Raw genomic sequence first — 24,480 nt, forward strand, 5'->3', positions numbered from 1 at the left:
CCCCTATAACATGGTAGATATGTTCTGAGTTTTATGAATCCAGCTTCTAGGAGTCCATCCAATCACAGCCCAGCACGTATGCAGTTTACGGACTACAGCTGTTTGAAAGGTTTCTTCCATAAAATTAATCGATTCTAGACTAATTCAACTCAACATTTCCAAAATACGTATAATTTTTTGGGAATAATCCATATAAACTATGCTATAAACAAAAAATTGTAGAATTACTTACCGAGTGTGCACAGTTCGACTACGCCATTGCTTAAGCTTGTTTTCGTCGTGGAGATGGTCATCGAATGGCACTTGCGTGCTCCCTGATAAATTATTTTTTTGCGAAAAATTCACTGAACTTTAGAGACATCATTAATATAAATATAATTTTTATGGACATTAAATAATAAATGGTTTTTAGTAGGTCCGCTGCTTGTTTAAATTCAATGGTTTGTGCAATATCCGCTATTGGTCTAGGTTCAACCAATGCTGTCACAACACTAGTCGGCGATGACGTTTTACCGAATTATAGGAGTTTTTTTAGCATGTTTGTACGAATACTGTCGCAATTTTTTTGCCGTGATATAGGAATCTGAACTATAGGAACCCGTGTTATAGGGGGGTCGACTGTACGATATTTTGATGTGTAGCTTCCACCAGCTAAACCGTATGAGGTTGGTGCTCTGTAAAGCACATGCACGAATGCCTATAATCTGGTTGCTTTACACCATTCAAATATTTTGGCCGTGGAAGCATGGCAGCTAAGTAAATATTCCTTCAAATGCAAGATGTAAACTTAGGAGGAGTCAAGTCTAGATTGTATGGAGAATGATGATAAATCTCCCATTGAAACATTCGTAACAAATGTACACCAGACTACGAATTTGTTGCAGACCATTCAGCATTATCCCCATACATTCTAAGCTGATGATGGATTTCAGCAGGTGGAATATTTTTGGTTCACATAAATTCAATTTTGGCCTTCTCAAATTTTCACAAGATCATTTTTCTAACTTTGTGTCCAAGATTTCCTAATGATAACAATGGTGTCATACTGGTGTTGTTCTAACAGTTTAGTGTTTCTAATCTGGGTCATTACTAGTGAAATTTAACTTTTATTGAAGTTACATTTCACTAGTTCTTTGGTTTTTAAAAGTGCTTGTGAACCTTGTAAAGTTAAATATTTTAAGTGGAGTGATTATTAAAAATTAACTTTTAAGCAAATAAGAGAATGCTTAGAAAATACATTTTTAAAAAAGACATGGAATTATTACACTTAATGTTAATTGGTTTGTTTATTTTATTTAGGTTGTTCATCAGATATTTTAATTAAGTCTGGAAGTAAAATTGAAATAACTTCTCCTAATTTTCCTGATGCTTATTCATTTCGATCTCACTGCTGGACAAATATCTCAAGATCTACAACAAAAGATTTTTTATATTTGTCATTTAAAATGTTTCATTTGGCAGACAGACACTGTGTTAAAATTCATGACACTAAAAATGATAAAACTTTTGTTTATAATAATAATAATGCAAATGATCTTCTGATATACTCTGATGTTGCATTAGAATTATTGGCCTGGTCATGTAATTCCTCAGAAGAGTCTGGTTCTAAAATGTCTACGGGAATTGGTTATTATGCTGATGTTTATTCCACAGGTAAGATATTATTTATGGTTAATACTGTTTAAATTATTACAGTAATATGTTGATTAACACTTGGGACATGTTTCTAGTAAATTAAGCATTAACTGAAATAGTACAAGAAATTATTATATTTTTACAATAGAAGTGTCAGTATTGCATCATATTTTATTATTATTTCCTATATTTTTTTACAATGCTTTTGTTTACATCTAAGATGATTAGCAGATTATTGAGTCATCTTGTAAAGAATAGAACTCAATCTTATTTTTATTGTTTGTATTATTTCTTTCAGTTTCAGAGAATTTTGTTTAGACCATCAGAAATTAAGTCTTTCCCTGAACTAATATTAAAATTTGAGTTATCTGAAATTATGGTTTTGCACCATCCACACTAGTACCATTTCAGAGAAAACCAGACATAATTCTTTATCATTGAAATAATGGTTTTAAACTGTTTCCATTCAATTAAAATATTTTTAAACCGAAAGTACTTCAAAAAAATTAGTTAAAATAGGGTTTGGAAATTCAATCTTTATCAGAACTTATCTCCATTCTTTTTTGTGTTGGATTCCTTGTGACTTATTCTCAGCATGAGACATACTTCTGGAGATGGTCATTCTACTTTCTCTTTTAGGAAAACCTCAAGAAGTATATCAGTTAGTTGAATGAAATAAGTAATGTGAATATGATTGTTGTTTGTGTTGCATTGAGAATTTTAAGTATGCAACACACGAAATTACATGCAGTCATTGTTCCTTGCCTCCTGGGCATCTTTTGATGGCTGCCCAATTGGAAGCAATACATAGTTGATAATCTGGGCCCCAGGTTTAGGATTTTATGCAAGCTTATTGACATGTAATACCAGGGATGTAGGTTTACTAACAGCTTTGCTGTTGAAATGGCATATTCTTGATCTACATTATTTTGTAGGTCAGAAGAAATTGCTTTTAGTATTATGGCAAAGTGCTTGATCAATACCATAATTTCTGCTGACAGTGTAGGATTGCCAAATACTTTTCTCACAGTATTATATTATTATTATTATTATTATTATATATATATATATATATATATANTGATATATTCATTTAGTAGAAAGAGATATCTCAAACTGAACTAAAATTATGTATCTTTGTAAATTATTAAGTTCTCTGTTGTTATAATTATAAAAGTTACAAAAGTATTATAACAAATTTGTAATTAATGTATCATTAATCAGGGCTTAAAGTGACTCACTTTTTTTATAGCTCCCCTTTTTTTTCTGAGGCAAACTTGCTTTTCTTCACTTCCCTTGTGGAATTTTTTTCATAAATGCGCTGGGGCGTGAAATAGTGACTAGCACATCTCCATATGCCTTATTATGTCACCATTTGCAACATGATAAGGACTGTTGTCTACACATGTATTGTACATGTATATAGGCTAACATAACAAGGAGCTTTCCAAGGCTTGCTACTCTGCACATGCTGTAGGAATTTGCCTTGTTTGTATCTATGTGAAATACTAATCTCCATAGCACTTTGATACAATCACACTGCACTAAGGCATAAGTACACCTATAGTTCGGTGTTAAGAGTGATTTTTTATACGGCATTATTTTTAGCATTTGTATTTATTTAAGCACAGTGGACAAAAGAAAGAAATAGATTTTATTTAATACTAAAAGTAAAAACTCATGTTTTAGCAATGGAAAATCATATAGAATCCAATAGTTTCTGAAGTAAGTTGCTGACCAAATTTTTCCTTTCCAATGGTCTTTCTACTATTGTTCTTTAGCTTAAACGATGACATCACTCGTTCTTGACTACCATAGAAAAATCAATAATAATAATTGTTGAGTGATAATAAATTTAATTTCAACTGTTATTAAATAAAACGTTGTTGGACAGTCATTTAAAAGCTTGTATCTTTCTAGCACTCTGTAAAATTAAAGATCGAGCAAACCTCATGCCAGAAGGTACAAGATTTTAAACTAGTATCCTAAATATTAATAACTTCTGTAGAGACAATCTTTAGACAAAGACAAAAGTTTTGGTTTTTAAGTGGATGTTTATATATTTGGCATGCACCATGATTTTCTGCTTTCTAACTGTGTCTTTCATTTTTCATTTCGACAGAAACTAAAACGTAAAGTAAACTACAGTGATGTGCTGTCCATGAAAGCCATCAAAGAGCCGCTTCCCTTGTATTTTCTAAAATATAAACACACATTGTGAAAGTATGAAAATAATTGAACATACTTTGAATTACCTAAAATTAATATTTTATTATAACCACATCATTTATTTTATTACAAACTAGCTTACCCGTCGTGCATTGCTGCGATCTCAGAAGAAACGAAATTCAAGCAAACTCGTTATGATAAAATTAAATTTACATTTTATCATTTTTATTGAAACATTATTATTATATTATTATTATTATTCATTTTCATTGGGAAAACATTTCAAAGTGTCGTTTCAGTTCTATTTATTTATTTGAGTGCTTGTGGATACACGATATTTTTTGTTTTTCCATCTGGTGCGTACACGAATAAATCAGAAAATTTTTTGACGCGTGAGTTGGCCACATACGAGGTCTGTTCAAAAGGTATCGGACTTTTATTTTTTCCACGTAAACTAATGATGTGCGGGAGGCCTCTTTCGGTGAAGTTGTGGAGGGGAAAGTCATGCACAGCCCTGAATTTTTTCCCACCTGCAGGAAGCGTCAGTTGTTGGCAGTCGGCCTATGAGTGAGGACATGTAGTGAGCTCTTGTCGGATTCCACTAAGTTGGAAAATGACTGAACAATGTGAGCAGCGATATTACATCAAATTTTGCCAAAAACCTTGGCGATACCCAAGCGTAAACCATTTGAAAGATTCAGCAGTCTTTCGGGGACGATCCTCGAGGCCAAAAAAAGCACGGCAGGTCCACAGCAATATCAAGGTCATGTTGACAGTTTTTTTGACTCTCGTGGGGTGGTTTATCGTGAGTATGCACCACAAGGCCAAACCATTGCAAAGGAGTACTACCAGGAGGTCCTTCATCATCTTTCCGATGCTGTGCAACGCAAACGACCGGATCTGTGGTCGATCAAAACTTGGCAGCTCCATTGTGATAACACATCTGTCCATTCTGCGCATCTGATTCGGGCGTTCGTCACCAAACACAACACTCCTGTGATTCGTTACGCTCTGTACTCTCCCCACATGGCTCCTTGTGACCTTTGGCTATTTTCCAAGCTGAAAATGCCGCTAAAAGGAACCCGATTTTAGTCAAGAGAAGACATCGCGCAGAATGCGACGGACCAGCTGATGGCCATTCCAAGAGATGCATTCCAGCAGTGTTTCCAGCAATGGCAGGAACGCTGGGAGAAGTGTATACACTACCAAGGAGACTACTTTGAAAGGGATTAGGGTTTTGTACCTCAAAATCAATAAATGTATTTTTGCCAACCAAAGGTCCAATACTTTTTGAACATCCCTCGTACAGTTGTTAATGCAAGAAGCACGGATTCTCCAAATTTAGCCCACACACTCGCAGTGATTGTCAGAAGTTCGATATTCCCCATTTTTATATATATTTTTTAATCCTTTATAATTTTTATTATTAATTGCTCCTTCCTCTTTTCCTTGGCATGTTGTGACATTTCTGATAGTTGGATAATAAACCATTTTATTGTAATTTGTCTTTTTAAATTGTTTTGAGTCAATATTAAAATTTGGAAAAGGGGGGATCCCTAGATCGGTAAAATAGGCGAATTTCCTCTTACAACTTTGGTTGTTGTTTGGGGTACAGTTAAGGTTTTAACAAAGTTCGAGCGAATACATAATTAGCAAAAAAAAAAGTTGAAATAAAGTGATTAAACAAAAATTATTACAAATATCGTAAATAACAGTTCACAAATGCATATATAGAGAGATTTTTTGGAGGGGGAAAATGGTCTTCACAATTTGAAATCGATCGAACACACTGATCGATACACTCATATACACGCGTGCCATCTATTGTAGGATAAATGTACTATGCCAGAAACCTTCACAGGAGTATATTAAACAACTTCCCAAAGTTTCACGGCACTCAGATAAATGGTATGATAATGCATGAAGGACAGACAGACACACACACACACACACACACACATTCATTTTTATATATATAGATTTATATACATGTGAAAAGCAATGATAAGATTGAAACCAACTTCCAGGGGCAATCAGTTAATTGCACATCAGACTGACGCACAATTAAGTGATTGCCCCTGGAAGTCGGTTTCTTACAGAAACACGACTTTCCTATCATCAAATGTTACAGCATGCCGTTGGTAAACCATGAGCAAGGCAAAGTATGCGCTTAGAGAGGGCTGGATTCTTAAAACTAAGTCAAATGGTTTTGTGGTGTCATCTTGGGGACGTAGGTTGTCTTCTCGGAGCTTTTCTGCACATTGTGTGCTTCCAATATCAGTGTATCTAGTAAAGGTTTCCTTGCAATCTTCCAACATTCAAGCTATGAGAAACATATAAATAAATGCTATGAAGTGCTTGGTTCCAACCAGTTAAAACCTGTCACACGTGCTCATTCGAATATAAATTGCACACCCGCAGTCAACCCAGCACCAATTTAAAAATTTAATTTGTAAATATTTAATGTCGAGAAATCACCATTTTCACTTTAATCTAGCTTTTCAATATGTTTCTAGTCGAACTCAGTCAAAAAAATATTTAATTTAAAAAATTATAATTAATACTAGAAGGTAATTAGCATAAATTACATTGTGTCGTGTTTCATCTTTGCTCTCGTTTAAATTTATTATCTTTGACATGCATTGAAGTTTGTTTTTACTTCTACTGGAGTTTAGGCTTTTATTTCAACTCGACCACTTTGGTTACACAAAATGGGGAGATGGGCATCATGTGATTGTGTATCTGACTTTTTATGACAAATTTTCTTACCTTGAAAGTTTTTTCGATTTTAATTATTATTAACTTTTTTATGGATTTTTATATCTTTGTATTATCTGAAGTTGCAGATATATGTTTTTCTTAATTTTAAAATTTAAAAATTAATTAAATATTATCAGAAATGCTAAACTATAAGTACAGTGTGTTTTACATTGTTATTGCAAACAGATAGTCAATTATTTTATAAACATAATTTATAGAAATTAAAATAATAAATACAGTAGAGCATCAATTATCTGACTCAATTGGGGACTCAGGTTGGTCAGATAATTGATCTATGGAGGTCTGAGACTCTTCAGGAACCCCTTGTGAGTTGATTTTATCAATGTGCTCAAGACACACCGACATATCCGATGATCGAATTGCCATTTAAATTGAAGAAAATATGATGAGAATGCAATAGAAATGAACCACGCCCAAAGAAAAATTAACCATCTTAAGACAGCCGGAAAAAACTATCAACAAGTGAAAAGCCTATCAGACCCACTATACAACCAATGGCTCACTTTGCAACCTGAAGACAACTGAATTAGTATTGGTTGGAGTAGTGTATAACAGTCAATGGAGGAGGTCAATGACCTACACAATACTTCCCGACAAAAAACACCATAAAACCAAAACTACAAAAGTTAGAAATGCAAAATTTGAATAATTTATAGAAAATAAGGTGATAAAAATACAACCCAACTGGCAGCCCGATGAAGGCCTGCAAAACGACATGCATTGATCGCCATAAGTTGCCGAAAAGGGGGGCTAGGGAAATAATTTCAACAAAATCAAACCAAGACCAAGCCTGCTGACCAAAAACCAGCAGACAAAGCTCAGAATTGCCAAACTACACGGGAAAAGGGAAATGTTTGACTTAACAGTACTAATCGCCATTCGGTTGTGGCGCAAAAACGGCCATAAATGATGAAAACCTGGGCCAATCTTAACGAAAGCTACATTAAATGAAACCAGAACCCTTTCAGCAATAGAATATGAAACAGCAAACAGAATATGATACTTTAAAGTAAAACCTTCAATTCTAAGAACAAACGCAAAAGCCGATGTGACCCATGTTTGTTACCTGCTACATGACACCTCCTTCTTTGCACTTTTCCAACATATTGATCACAGAAAGAAAATTAGCTTGATAAAATAAATTGTACTGATTTAAAATGATAAATGATTCTGGCTAAAAAAAAAAAGTGTGTAAAAAAAGGGGGGGACAATTTTAAGAGTACCAATTGGATATTAAGTTTTACACTGGTGTTAACATCACTTTTCTTTATTAGTTAACATTTACAAATTACAAAAAAATATAAAAAAGAAAACTTATATCATCATATTTTTTTCAATAGAATTTTTGAATAAAAATTTTTAATAACTGAAATTTTAGTAATAAAAGTTTCTGTGGAAATAGGAGAGTAACTGAAGATATTAGTATATATTTTACAATATACTGAGTGCCAGGACAGGATGCCGTAAATACATAAAACACTTTTTTCCTAAATAAAATATGGATGGAAATATATTTTACAGCATATAAGATGTACTACACAAGTAAAAATATTTTTGGCAAAGTGATGTCAGTAATAAAATGAACTACACTTGTCATAATTTATACTTACAAAAAATGTTTTCAGTGCTTTCCAAATATATAGATAACTATTTGTTTATTCATAGAGTTGAGATATAATAAATTTCAAAAAACATTACTTTAGTAATTACAGTAGAGCATCGATTATCCAAAACAATTCGGGACTGGAGTTGTTTGGTTAACTGATCACGTACGAAAAAATATATTAACCTATCCCGTGTTGAAATTTTTCTTCATTGCATGTTGCTTTGCATTGAATAATGTTAAGCCTAACATAAACTTTTTAAAATAATAATCGTGGAGCATCGATTATCCAAAACAATTCGGGACTGGAGTTGTTTGGTTAACTGATCACGTACGAAAAAATATATTAACCTATCCTGTGTTGAAATTTTTCTTCATTGCATATTGCTTTCCATTGAATTTTCATCAATGTTAAGCCTAACGAAAAATTTTTTTAAAATAATAATTGTGGCTATTGTATTGTTAAAAATTATTTCTTTATTTTGCACAAACAAAATAAATATATTGAAAAATATAAAAAAGATATATTTTGGAAGTTAATCTAGTATCAAAAACGTTCCGATTCAGCATGACACGTGCCGACACACAATCCTTGGGAAAACACTGCACAAAACAAGCAAAACTCACTGCTCACGATGGGGGAAAAAATGCCTCGTTTAAATACTGGCATGTCCTTAAGAACCTTCTTGTGGTCATGCCAGTGCTGTCAGCTAAAACACGCACACCAACAAAAATAATATTTGACTAGACCAAGACATAGCCAAACATTGCAGCACACAGCACTAGTGAAAATTTGAATTTGCCAACTGGAATGCTTTCGGTTAATCGATGTTTCGTTTGATCGGTATTCAGATAATCGATGTTCTACTGTAATTTGTTTTCTTTATAATATATATTATAAATATGTTTAATTAAATTTTTTTACTATATACATTTGACTTTTAGATTGTGGAGGAGTATTTAGAACTCTAGAAGGTAGTTTTAGTACACCAGGATTTCCAGATAAAATGACAGGAAATTCAAAGTGCATTTGGAAGATAGAAATAACAGAACAAAAGAATAATAATACTGCTTATCTTATAGCATTTTCAATTGAATGGAAATATGAGAAAAGGTAAGTTACCATTTAGGTGATAGATCTTGAGTATATTTTGTGTGTGTGTTTATACCATCGTAGTTTTTATACTTACGCTCCTTGGCTGACATCGTGGGTTGTGTTGTTGTAGTTTGTAAGAATTATTCTATTGTCAATTTGAATAAAATTTAATTTATAAATATTTTATTTTATTTGTTATCACAACCCATTACTTAAAATCATATTTCTCACATATTTAATAAAATGTAAATGTTTGACAAAAGTCCTGCCTTAATAAAGACCTTAAGAATAAAGGTATTATTCTCTTCAATGATAGTTACCTACAAGAGCTATGTAGACGACATTCTTGCCATCCGTATGACCAAAGATATGAAGTATTTCTTGTAGTTTTTTTCTTCCTACAGCAAAAGTTGTTTCTTTTTAGACAACCTGTGTATCACAAACCAACCCAACTCCCACTGTTCATACCAGCTAACTCTTTTGACCCTTATTACTAAAAAATTTCTTAAATCACTAAAAAGTAGTAAGGTATAACATTCACAAAAAATGAGAAATTATTGGAAAGATAAAGATCTCAACTGTCAAAAAAATGAAATATGTAATACTGATTAGGATTATTGTATCAAAATGTATTTATCACAATAAAAACATTGAAGGAAAGTAAATTACTTTTTATTTGGTTATTGTGCTGCAATATGAAAAAATTTCAGACGTATAAATTCCTACTGTCATCCATCTATTTGTCTGTCCATTGCCCTTCCTTAATCTTGAGAACAGAGTTAGATAGAAGAAAGCCAATATCAGATATGGAAAGCTTAAGGGCAGGAGGCCTTGATTAACTATATGCAAACTTCCAATACAAACCATAAGTCACTTTATTTCAATTCAACAGTTCACCCTGAAAGGAGTTAGATGACCAGCACGACTCAGTTGCTAAAAGTAAAGTATGATGTACAGGGGCAAAATATTAATAATTTGAAGGTGGAGAGCATATTTTTTAAATCAAATAAATTAAAAAATATGATTGTCACAATGCTAAGCTGCAATTTTTAATGTCACAACAAAATAATTGCTTGTTCTTTTATCTGTATGTCTTTTAAAAGCAGTTTTATGTCAGATTAACTGTTGGTAAAGAAGTTCTGGAAAACACATTTTGGTTTTAACAACTACTTTTTAGATATTTATATAAAATCTCTTCTAAAGCACTCATAAAAAAGACATACATATACTACACAACCTTTGTGATACTCTACAAGAATTAAAACATTTAAAGTCTGTAGTGGTAAAACGTAGTTATTTGAACAAGTTAATTCATCATTTAGCATGCAACTTTAACAATAGACAACAAAATATCTCCAACAACATATTAGTTTCAACCCTACATATATAATAGTCTATAACCAAGACCTTCATGCTGCATACAAAGAAATAGCTAACAACAGAAAAGTCAAATTAACTTTCAAGTGCAGGCCTACTATATACAAGTTATTACCCAATGGTAAGGGCTTCACCAATAAGTGTAGTAGAACCCCGGTTAATGAACGTAATCCATTCCACGAGTCCGTTCATTAACCAAAGCAATTTTTCTCATAGAAATTAATGCAAATACAATTAATCCATTCTAGCCATCAGTATTTTTGAAATTTTATTTGTAAAATGGGTTTTCTTTAATGAAAATATAGGAAAACGTGCTCATAAACAGTCGATCTAGGTTAAATTTTTGGAAAAGGGAAAAGATTCGACGGGTATAAAAACATCACATATGATCGTTAAAGTTCTAAAATGACACATAGCAGAAACAGTAGGCTAAATTATGAGCAAAAGGCTTATAGGTTTATCAACAATATCTGATCAGAGTCAACGAACAGGTGTCAAATAAATGCCTCGGAACAAACCTTTCTCGTGACCTGATCTGGTTTCAGTTTTCACCTGGAGACAAAGAAGAAAACAATCGGGAAGCGAAGAATGGGACGCAGGACTAATCATAAGGTGAGATTCAAGGAAGAAATACTATACAAACCCTGAATCTCAAGGTCAAAACGCAGTTTTCCTAAAAATTCTATGGCGATTAATCTGTACTGTCTTCATCTGGATTAAGCCTGAAGTCGTGCCCACTAAAATTTGTGTTGTGTCTCACAGACCGCTCTAGTCATTGCATCTCTGTCACCTATCATCACTTCTGTGATCAAGCAAACCCATCTAGTCTGCTCTGGAGCTACGACTGATCAGTTTGCACTATTGTAGGACTAGCGATACGCCACTCCTCAGTGCCGGGAGAAAATACTGTAGATAAGCCAATCAATCAATCTTTTTTATTAAGGCACCATAGAAGTACATGCCCGGTACCGTGAGGCATAGCCAGGCTACAAAACAAGATTACAGGTGAATTACAAAGTGTAGGAATTTATGCAATGCATTACAGCAGTTGAATGAGATGTAATAAAATAATACAAAACAATAATCATTAAAACTAGTGAAAAATACAATAAAAAAACAAATGAGAGTATAATAAAACCTAAATTATAAATAACTATAGAAAAGGTAAATAATCGAAATTAGTTAGCATGTTTGCACAATGGTAACATAATAAAAATAGTGAATAGTACAATATATGAATATTATGAAGTGACAGTGGAAAATAATATAAACAAAACTATGTACATATATACAGGACATGGGCAGCTAATGGCTGCAAGTGATTCAAAATATTACAGGTAGTAAGTACAGAGAAGGGTTACTGGTTGGAGGTGGTAGTTGAAATAACGTCGTGTCTTTTCACAAGTGCATCGAAGGCTGTATACAGTTCTTTGTTCTGAAGAAACTCCTTGTGGTGGCATGGCCAGGGGATGTTATTTTTGGAGGCTATTAGCTTGATGTTTGAACGTTCAGTTTCCAGGCGCACACAGCTGAAAATGTGATGGTCAGCGTTATCAACTTCATTACAAATGGCGCACAGTGGGGTGTCCTTGATGGCAAACTTGTGAAGATAACTGGAGAAATTTCCATGATTTGTTAGGAACCGACATAAGTGGGTATTGAGCTGTATCCAGTTGAATTTGAAGTAATCCTTAATGTCTGGAATGTAACTAAAAGTAGTGTTATTGTGGTTTTCACTCCAGTTACACTGCCAAGAGTAAAGAAGATCTTCGAAAAGCAAGTTTTTAATAGCAGAGTGACTAATCCTGTCATAGGCTATGTCCAAGGAGTCATTGTTGGCTGCTGCCTTTGCCAGTTGGTCAGCCCACTCATTTCTGGCAGTACCCTGGACTACGAGTCCAATTAATGTAGAGGTGGTTTGTTGAGTTGCTTTCTGATGTTAGTTGCAATGGGGTGTTGTTTCTTGCTGTTAATGATGGAAAGAGCAGAAAGACAGTCTGTGAGCATGACTATAGTTGCATGCTTGTAGTGTGCCGAAACCCAGTTGGTGGCCTTGCCAATAGCAGTTAGCTCTGCCTGAAATGCAGTACAGTGGTCTGATAACCTGTACTGTTCACTGTGAATTTCATGGTCATCCTGGTAAGCCACGAAGGCACAGCCAATCTTGCCGTCAAGTTTTGAGCCATCTGTAAATATCTGGACATAGATAAGCCATTTCCAATCACCTCAAATATGTAAGCATCTTCCTGTTCTAATAAAAGATTTTCATTGTAAAATCTTGTCATCTTTGTCTGCTCCGCCACCACCAACATATGAATGGACTCTAGACCATCACCAACACACGATTAACTGATTCCCCCTAAAACTCGTCAGGCTTACAAATTTGACACAAAAAGCTGTTAAGTTCATTATCCGAGACAAAATTTTTGCAAAATAAAAGTTCGTTAACCGGAGTTCCACTGTATAGGACCCTTGGTGTTTTTTTTTTTTTTTTTTTTTTTTTGTGGTTTTGGGCCCCTTACCGCTCAGAGAGCACAAAGAAGCCAAAAGGGCTCTTGGTGTAATAGGGTTCTGGTGAGGGAACAATAGATGCAATAAAAATGTAGTGTGTGAGATAAGCCGTGGGTCAGGAGTTAATCCACTTAATCGGCAACAGGTTGATAAAACCCGATCTCGGGGTCATTGGATGGCTAGGAGGGCAAATCGAGTGGGGAGTGCGTCAGTAAGTCGGCAGGCATCCTTAAGTGACAGGAGACAGGTTAACAAAATAACAAAGCATTTATTGAATAACTAAATCTAACTCTACAAGAGGTGAACTTACTACTAAGGTTAAATGCGGTTATATTAAAATATTTACAGAAATTGGCGACGAATTTCATAGCTATGTCGCTGACCTAATTTCTAGTTCAAGAGAGCACGCTTTTACAAATTTTAACCCGTAAATACCTCTCGGTGGAAGGGTGAGTTTGGCGAACGTCATCTGTATGGAAAGGTGTGGTGTCTTCCTTGTCTTCTTGCCGATGTCCTCTCTCTGTAGCTGGATCAAGTCCGCTGTATGGAGGTTCAGGAGTCGAGGTGGGCACTATCACAAAGTACAACTTCCTATGACAAATCGCCCTGAGCTTCCGGAGATTTCAGCTTTTATATCATTAGCGTGGAAAAACTGTCACGTGATTGACTTTTGTTGACAATGACGGTGCATTCTTCACACCTAACTGTAAACTTCCTCAGCTAGTCGTTATACAATCGATGAAATCTGATCTAGTTCAAATTCTTCGGGTTTTTTCTAAAGATAATTAACAGAAAATTTAGAATTTTAAAATGCCCGAAAAAATCCGTGAGCTCACAAATGTGTACAGGGTTAACAAAAAGATTTCTTCACAAAAGGCTACAAGAACATTAGTATGACATCAAGAATAAGAAACTCAACACTGCCATATCTGTTTATACAACTGATAACATTCAAGTCAACCTACAACATGCTACCCTTATAAGACTCCTTGCAAACTGACCATCTCAAGACTAGAAACCTTCAAGGCTGTTAAAGAACAGTTTAATAATTTCAAGGACAAACTATGAATCCTGTATGCCTGGCAACATTCCATTCTCAAGATTAAGGAAAGACAGATGGACAACAGTGGGAATTTACAGGTCTGCAATTTTTTTCAATTTGCAGTCCAATAAATAAATAAGATCTAACTGGAGAAAAAAAAACAAAAGAAACAGTGCGCTTTTAATTCCAGCAGTATATTTAATAATTCAAAATGTTTTCAACCATTTGCTTTTTAATTTTTAAATTATTTCCATTGCATTTGATATGCTTACATTTGTTTATTTTATTTTAAATTGGTGTACTTCACTGAGTAAGGTCTATGATATTAGATTGAAAATGTTATGAATTATTAAATATACTGCTGGAGTTACAAGGTATACTGTTTCTTTTGTTTCTACATTTTGATTCAAAGTGCCAAGCTTATCTTTATCAAAGAAAAATTCCTAAGAAAAAAAATTTAACTGTCATCTAAATTGTCATAATTTTTTAATTGGTGCAATTTCTTTTGTCTCAGATATTTTTGTTTGGATAGCAATTTTTTTTTTGTTAATGAAATGATAGAAATAATGTGTCATCATATAGCTTAGTTTTATTACATCAAGACCTATTTCTTTGATATTTCCTTGTAAAGTGAGGCTAGCTTCCTGTTGTAAGTGACAGTCCTATAAACTGTGTCCTGGTTACAATTTTTCGGCAAGGCAAAAGTGGCAGAGGGAAGACAACATATAACATCATTATACATTGTCTTTCTTCTGTCATTAAAGATTCAAGAAAAATAACTTTTGTTTAGCCTTTCATAGAAGTCCCTCGATTTTCTTCCTCCTCCAAAACACTAAAGACTGTCTGGACATGCATCTCATGCATCTCCAACCAGACATCTACAGTATTTGTGTCAATGATCATAGATCCATTCATTCATTTTATTATTGTACATTAAAAGTACAGACCGTCCCTGCATAAGCATTACCGGTTACACACATTACAAAATAGAAGATACACTGTTATAAATGATGAAAATATACAGGTAAAAAATAGTCAGTAAATACATTAAATAAAATAAAATGTAATAAATTATATACAAAGCTATATACATAAAGTTAGCAAAATGCTAAACAGGAAGTGCACAACACACAAGATAGATGTGTAATTCTTATGAGGAAAATGATGATACACAAGATAATGTGTGTTACACTTACGTAAATAAACAAAATAATATATATATATGCTTATATACATATTAAGTGCACCATTCTCTAGATAACATGTGATACAGATATCACAAAATAAGTACATGTCACTTAATTTATAAATTGACTCTTACGTATGATGAAAAAAAAAATTAACAGTGTATGAGTTCATATTCACAGAAACTGTAAGACTCCTAAACACAAAATATGTATGTGTTCATCCAGAATAATGAATGCACATCACAATGTAGCATCTGCCAATTTGGAGACTGGCGTGCAGAATAGTTGAACACTTCATTGACAACCATGAAAAGTCCAGTTGATTTAGAAGGTTCTAGGTAGTTCATAATAAATCAGCTAAAGGTATACAAAATAATTAATGTCTATGTTCAGTTCTAGAAATATATTTAGTCATTTCTCTGATACATATTGGACACCTTTTATCCATTGAGACAGATGTTTAAAGGACCCATTGTATCATCTATGTATCTAAGTGGTGGCTGGATCATAGCCACCACTTAGATACAGTGGTACCTCAGGATACGAAATTAATCCGTTCCTAAACTGAGATCGTATCATGAAAATGTCGTAAGGTGAATCATTTTTCCCCCATACGATTACATGTAAAACCAAATAATTCATTCCAACATGAAAACACACTCAAATTAAAGCTAAGTAGTACATTGAAAAAAATAACTATAGTAAGGAAAACACTGAAAAATGCGTTTTGTAGTTGTAAATGTATAAATAACCATAATAAAATAATAATTGATTAAAAAAAATGTTATATTTGCACTTTACCTTTGAGGATAGACGACAGTGGAGGTGTAAACTGGTGGCGGAGGAGAGGGAGAAGGGAAATGATACTAAAACTTAACTTACATAACATAATGTCTTTCATAATGAATATCTTAAAAATAATTTAACACTAATTTTAACTTTTCTGTTTTATATATATATTAAAATCTTTTATTCACTGCTTTTTGCTGTTTTTCCTTCCCTTCCACCAGCACTTTCACTGGATACAGGTCGCTTGGTAAAATATCTATCCAAAAAGGTTTGGCTTTGTCTACTTTTTAAAATGTTTCTAAAATGACGTAGACAAATGTCATTACTCTGAGCAGCTATACGGCCAGTGTGAACCTTTTTGGGATGTTTCTTTTCAATAAAATCGGTCACTTTCTGATAATGCCTCAAGATTTCCTTTATCGAGCGAGATCCTTTCATGACAAAGCAAACACGCAGACTGAGACCAATGAACAGAAGTGCATAAAAAATGCGAACTAATGTAACATTGTATGGTGAGGTTTTGTTCATACCGTGGAGCAAAATTATGTTCAAATTTCATGTCATATCCTGAAAATTTCATATGCTGGGGCATTCGTTTCCTGAGGTACCACTGTACATAGGTGATACAATGTGCCCTTTAAACATCTGCCTCAAAGAATGTCAGATTACCATCACGAAACGATTGGCCAACACTGCATTGACTATCTTCACCTCCAACCCTGACATCAAGATGGACTTTGACAGTACATGCCTCTTACATAGCTCTTCCAGGCAACCCTTTCTTAAACATTTTGAGCAGGTGGAAATATATAAGGCCACCCACAATAATACTGCTATTAATTTTCACGATGTTGACTCCTTCCCCACAGTGTGGAAGTCTTTCTTCAAACTATAAATCTTACTATTATCCCTACCCTTTCTCTCATCTTACATCACCTCCACTCTGCACATGTGTATGGCAATCTCCTGTTATTTCAGCATTTGGAGATTTATTTACCTGATGATTCCCATTCAACAAGGGCAGAAACATCAGCACTTAATTAAAAAATTATTGGATTTTAGGTTTTTAGTAGTTTTAATTCAGGTATATCCAGTTTTGAGTGGTACAGTAGTATTATAATGTTACACTATACAATGGAAGGTAATAAAATTAAATACTACAAAAGTTAGAGACTAACTTTTGGAGTTTAATTTTATCAATGCAGAACAAACATATAATTTATTTTACTTCACTTTTAGATCCTACTAATGACTCCAAATAGTGACAAAAAGAAAATAAACTCTCTACTTATGTATTGATTAAAGTCAATAATAGCTAAAAAAAAATAATATTGAAGACATTTATAATTTCTTCTGTCCTTTCATACACCTGTTAATTTTCAAAGTGATCTTTGAATATATGTAGGGGATAGTGATCATACATCTTTTGACAAACAAAATGATTTTAATAAAACAAAAAAGTCACTACTAGACCCTGAGATATCAGACAATCCAGTAAGGTAAAATATCTAGTTTACTTACATCCCAACAGTCATAGACTATTATAATTAATTTGAACAAAGGTTCATGAATATCAAATCTAACTAAATATACAGTGTCTTGCCTGTAAGTGGCCAAACACTAAGTCTCGGTGTTTTAATTCCTTGGGCTTTAGCTGAAACTTCATCTTCTCGCAAAAATTCTCTTGGCTCGATGCCTCTCTCACATCAGCTCGGGGACATCTTCCACAGTTCGTCAATCTCGGTCCTCCCAAGTTTTTCTTGCTTTTGTCCTTAGCCAAGACTTGACCCAAAAGTGAGCTCTCCTCTGAGCTCCTCGGATATTTGCTTCCCATTGTCCCTACAGCAGGGGTCTCTACTTCAACACCAAACAATAGAGCTTATCTGGACATTATTACAAACAAAGGGTAGAAAGAGCATATGAAATTGGGATAGGAAAAGAAGATGAAAAAAAAAACATGGAGGACTGCCACACATCTCACAAATAATACTGTTTTTTCCCAGTGAAGTCAACCTTTTATTAAAGGCTATTGTTCCTGAGGTGTGTGAAAGGATATAATGAAGACATTTATAGTTTAGTCTCTTTTACATATATTTTTATTAAACTAAAATGTCTTCACTTTTGCCATGTCCAATCAACAGAGAGAACCTTTCTTTAGAGCAGGGGTGGTCAACCTTTTGCAAACCATGCAAATATTTTTTGACAGATGAGTTCAGATGTGCCATATAACTTGAGCACTTTTTATACCATCTTACATTAATGCTTATGGATTGGTAAATAGAGATAAGGATAGAATCTGCTTCACTTAGGGGAGGAAAAAGAATAACTTAATCATGCAGTTAAATTACAGTAGACCCCCCTATAACGCTTAGATACGTTCCACGCTAATCGAATTTTACGTTGTAGGAATGATTAAATACATGAGCCCAGGGCCGGATCATCGCATAGACATATGAGACAAATGTCTAGGGCCCGGTCAAACTGTCTATTTTGAAAAGATTTGTAAATAAGATAGTTTACTTTTCTGTTGGGCATCTGTATATAATAAACAAAAATATACAGTATTGCTTTTTATATGGTTATAGTGAATTCTAAAATCTAAAGAAAATGTACGTGGGTTGTTCAAAAAGTTCCCAGACTTTTTGAATAGCGCGCTTCCAGTTGGTTATTTTTTAATTCGCTTGGAGGCATTGTGTCTGCGGAAACCTCCCGAGTAACTTCCTTCAACCCGTTTGTTAATATCTTGTTTTGGTGATTAGTTACGGCCATTTATGTGAAGGGGTGTTTGTGGAGTTTGGCGAAAACTCGGATCCGCAGAAATCAGCTCTTTGAAAGAGCAGCGTTGTTCTGTGAAATTCTGTGTGAAACTCCGAAAATTTTTCACGGAAACTTCCCACGGGTGGGTGAAACAGCCCCCGCTGCAAAAAAGCTCGACAAGTTCGCTCAAATGTTAAGGTGATGTTGACTGTTTTTTTCGATGCAAAGGGTGTTGTGCATCACGAATATCTATCTACAGGCCAGACAGTCAACACGGAGTACTATTTGGTGTTATGAAACGCCTAAGAGACAGAATCAGGCAAAAACGGCCCGAACTTTGGAGGAGCGGCGAGTGGTTTTTTCATCATGACAACGCGACGGCTCATTTGTCCCTCCGAATTCGTGAGTTTTTGGTCCCCCTACTTATCTGACTTGACACAAAGAGACTTTTTCCTGTTCTCCAACAAACTAAAAATCACGCTCAAAGGAAAAAGATTTTCCACCATTCCAGAGATAGAAAAAAACGACGGAGGAGCTTACGAGCATTCCAGAAAAAGCGTTCCAGAACTGTTTCAAAAAGTGGAAACACCGTTGAAATAAGTGTATACGTTGCGGAGGAGACTACTTTGAAGGGGACCCTGACAAATATGTGAAGTATTTTTTTTTTGTAAAAAATAAAGTTCAGGAACTTTTTGAACAACCCTTTTATTATTATGTTTCTTCTAATTGAAAGTAAAAGAAAACTCCCAATAATTTAGAATTATTTTTATAGCGATAAGAATAATATTAACTATATGTATTCTTGAATCCTGTGAAATATTGTTAAATAATTTTGCTTTTATTTTTTATTAAGCAGCTGCAGTGTCCGTATGCGATTTAATAGAAATAATAATAACAAAATTTATTAATTGAAATTTTCTTCTTCAAAATGTCTAGGGCCTTAAAGTGGGTTAATCTGGCCCTGCATGAGCCAATCACAGCCCGATAGGTGTGAACTTTATGGACTAAGGCTGTTTGAAAGGTTTTCTTCTATAAAATTAACCGATTCTAGACTAATTCCACTCAACATTTCCAAAACACGTATAATTTTTTGGGAGTAATCCGTATAAACTATGCTATAAACAAAAAATTATAGGATTACTTACCGAGTGTGCACTATTCGACTATGCCCGTTGTTCAAAGCTTGTCTTCGTCGCGGAACAGCACACGAAATGGCGGCCGCGATTTCTGATAAATAATTTTTCGCACAAAAATAACTTGACCTTTGGAGACATCATTAATATAAATAATTTTTATGGCCGTTGAATAAGAAGTGTTTCTTTCACAAGAAATGTATAAAATTAGTGCTGTATTAGACTTACGGTACCTAATTTACATACTCTACAGACGATAATAAACTCAACTTATTGCCTAAATCTCCGTAGCGTGGTGCCACGCTAGACGGCAGAAATTATGTATTTAATTATAATAAAGTTACAATAAGTTAATATATAATTATATATACAGTACCTAATTTATATATAATACCGTACAGACGATAGCAAACTCAATTTAGCCGCTCCGTAGCGTGGCGCAGGGTCGGAGGAAAGTAGTTCGGCTGCTCATCCACTATTGGTCCAGATTCTATCAATCTTGTCGCGAAACGACATTATAGGAGGTACTTTATACGAAAGTTGCTACAATTTTTTCGCTACGTTATAGGAATTGTCGTTATAGGAACGCACGTTATAGGGGGGTCGACTGTAATTAATTTACACTAGTTTAATGAAGCACCAATATACAATAGTCAGGAATGATTTCCTGTATGAGAGGGTGATCACTTCATGATGATGCTAAAGCTGCCAGAGTCTTTTGGTGAAGATAACTCTGGACCACAGTTGTTGGCAGTGAAAGCAAGATCAGCTTGGAACTTGGATTTGTCTGTTCTCTCTGTCTGCTAGAAGGAGTCCTGGCCCTGATGTATGTTTAATAACCTTTTTAATAGAAGTATGTTTATAGACATAATTAACTTTTTTAAATGATTTAATTATTGTATGTAAAACAATATTTATTACAGCACATAACCATTACTTATTCATTAATTAAACTTTTGAGCCTGTTTGGATTTCACTAGTCTTTTAATGTTTGGTGTTAAATTTGTTACTGAGAGCAGCAGAGAATTCTTCAAATTTGAATCAGTTATTTGCGACCTTGTTTTGCTTTTAATTAATTTTATTGATGAAAATGCTTGTTCACATCTGTATGTCATTCCAAAGTGACATATATAATTTTTTGGAAATGTTCACATGGTAATGAACACTAGAAATTAATTACGTCAGAAGCATTTAGATCTGGAAAAATCTCATTAAATTTTATTTTTAAGAATGAATTTGTTTTTAAATCAATCAGTTCCATTTGTATGTTACTAGGCATCTGCATTATGTTTTGTTCACTAAGTGAAAATGGGTTTATAAAGATGAGAATGCAGTTTTTTCTTTAGCAAAATCATGAAAACGACTTTCAAATGTCTCTTGCAATATCTTGATTTTTTTCAGTATATTTGATCAAATTGCTATTATTCTCAGCACATTTCCATGCTTGAAAGCATGGAAATTGACTCTAATCCTCATTTTCTAACTATCATCTCTCAGTTTTAATTTTATTTCAAATGAACTGATGCTATTTACTAAGCTACAAAATAATTTATTCTTGCCTTGTAGTTTTTAAATTTAGATCATTGAGATGGCTAGTAATATCAACTGAAAATTGCCAAATCAAATAATAGGGTTCTTTCATCAGGTAGTTCATTTTCCTGCTCTAAAAAAATTATAAACAGCATTTTTCAATTTCCAAAATCTACTTAGAACCTGCCCTATAGAAAACCTTCATTGTGAAGTGCACTGGCTAAGATCACCATATTCCAAATCTAACAATTCACAATATTCTCTGAATTCTTGTCTATTTAATGTTCTTGCTCTAATGTTGTTTACACATTTCACAACCGGTAACATAACATGTTGCATATTTAAAGTTTTGGTACGCAGTGCCTCTTGGTGTATAATGCAATGATATTTTAGTACAGGACAATTTTAAAAATATTCAAGCTAAGTTTACAGGGCCATTGATTTTACCTATCATTGATGGTGCTCCATCAGTACAGACACTGATGAGTTTGTTATTATCTAATTTTAGATTTTCTATGAGTAATTTTACTTTTTTAAATATGTCTCATCCTCTTGTTTTACCATGCAATGACTCCAGACTGACAAGTTCTTCAAAGATATTAAAATTATCATCAATTCCTCTTATAAAAATGTGTTAACTGTACAACATCAGATTTGTCCGTTGATTCATCCAAAGCTAGAGAAAAGAAAGTACACGAATGGACAAGGTCTTCCAATTGCTGGGATACATACTGAGAGAGTTTCTTGATACTGTCTGCTTTGATATAGCAATTTTGTCTGCTTTCCTTTCAATACCTTTATTATCAAGATGGCTTGCAAATATTTGGAGACAAGGCTTAACAATTTCTTCTCCATCAGAAAAAGGTTTGTTTTTTCCACCAATGATAAAGCAATTTCATATAATGCTTCTGTCATTGCTAAGTCTTCACAACTTACTTTAGCAAATATATTTTGTCTTCTTCTGATTTCTTCCTTTTTCTTAGTTGCATATTCTTTTCACAACTCAGACTCAAGAACAAACTTCATTTTTTCTTCTATGTAAGTCTGATGCCGTGTTTTATAGTGTCTATTAAGATCATGTCTTCCATTATGTGAAAAAGTCTTTCACAAATAATGCAATAAATTTTTTGATGAATTTGCTATAAGTAATAACTCATTTTCCCACTGTTCATTAAATTCATGCCTACTATCACTTTCTGTGCTTCTTTTGGTCATTTTATTTTGCACTGTAATGGATAAAAGGAATTTAAAAAAACATAGAAAAGTACAAAACTCTAAAAAAATTTTGAAAAAGAACAAATAGATCACAGTTACATACATCATATCACACAAAATGCTCTTGCACAAAAATTCTGCTTCAAAACTCAACATCACGATGGCTCACTTAGAACTGACCGAAGTGCCACTTGTAATAATCCAATGCACTATGTTTTGGCCATCCCTACTTTAGAGCCTATGCCTCTGCAAAAGCATGCAAATGCGAAAGTGAAGACATTTTAATTTTAGTCTCTTTTACGTATTGTTTTTTTATTAGTGTAAATTCGTCAGCCCTTTTTTACAAAATATTTATAATTTTTTTTTAAAATATTAATGTCATTCTGCCCAATATGTTAATCGATAATAGCTGTCAGAAAATTTGCTACTCAGTATGGTATGTTCAACATAATGAATAGTGTACTTTTGCCTGTTGTTGACTTTCATCAATTTGGATCACTAACACAATCTATAAATAAAGTAAATGGATAAAATTATTAATGTAAAAATAACTTCAAAAAATGGGATTTCAAATATTTTTTGCTGCATAATTTTAACATTTTCACATTTTTAGTTATACATATATGCATAAAACTGCATACACATTTCACAATATCCTGTGTATGCCAAATACAAATAAATAAAATAATTCTGTTAAAATTGTTTGAAGTAAAATACAGAATTGATTATATTATTTAAACTCTGCTTCTAATTATAGGTCAATAGAAGTTTATGACGGTCCCTCATTACAAAATGATACTTTAACAAATCTAACTGGAGAAGTATTGAGTAAAACTAATTCCATTTTAATTTTGTACGATAATAATGAAACTCTATCATCTGCATTCACTGTCCATTATCAAGCAAGGCGTAAGTAAATTATTTTAAACTATGTTCAATTGATATAATTTTGTTTTGTCTTTCAGCTAATTTAAATATGCTTTTGGAGTCAGTTCTCATTGTGTATCCTTAAATATCACTTGATTATCTATCTATGTAGATTCTAGAAGAATGTGTAAATGACTTCTTTACTCCTTTCAATCTTGCATACTGGGAGGTATTTATTAATACTTTGCATAGAAACAAATTAAATATTTTCAATTTTTATAAATCATATGATCTAATTTTAATACTTCTATGCATTTGTAGCTAGAACTATTTTAAGATGATCAATAAAAAACCTTCTTCACTTATTTCTAGCCATTTATACAGATCTTAATAGGCCTTCTTCAGGTACACTGTGAAGGCCAAAAATGTTCGTACTAGTGTATAAACAGCTAGAAATAAGTGAGGAAGGTTTTGTATTGATCATCCTAATTTTAATTTTGTGAAAACAATTTCCAGTATAATTTTAACTTAAATGGCTATTTAACAAAGCATCCAGTGCTTAATGTCAGCAGGTCCTTTCTGATTGAACATTCTGTGAAAACACCATTAACGTTAAGATTATTTCTCTTTTAAAATTAAGATTCAGATTGTTATAGTTACCTTTAGGCATTTTATTATCACATTTGTAATTTCCTTTGTGCAAGAGCAGTTACATGGGAATTATGTATAAATCATTACAAACTTATCCCACTCAGAAAAGGGATGTAAACTCAATAATAACAATTTCT

General features: G+C 33.4%; 1 protein-coding gene across 1 annotated transcript in view; it reads left to right on the forward strand.

Annotated features, from left to right (window-relative positions):
- Window positions 1-24,480, forward strand: part of LOC111636842 (cubilin-like) — a 74,434-nt gene that overhangs the window by 23,216 nt on the left and 26,738 nt on the right. Inside the window, exons 3-5 of the mRNA XM_023382220.1 lie at window positions 1,300-1,653; window positions 9,134-9,302; window positions 23,583-23,734. Coding sequence (XP_023237988.1) covers window positions 1,300-1,653; window positions 9,134-9,302; window positions 23,583-23,734 — 675 coding nt within the window. The remainder of the gene's footprint in view (window positions 1-1,299; window positions 1,654-9,133; window positions 9,303-23,582; window positions 23,735-24,480) is intronic.

The sequence above is a fragment of the Centruroides sculpturatus genome, unplaced genomic scaffold, assembly GCF_000671375.1.
Source record: "Centruroides sculpturatus isolate CEXI.00-Female unplaced genomic scaffold, Cexi_2.0 scaffold943, whole genome shotgun sequence".
NCBI lineage: Eukaryota > Metazoa > Arthropoda > Arachnida > Scorpiones > Buthidae > Centruroides > Centruroides sculpturatus.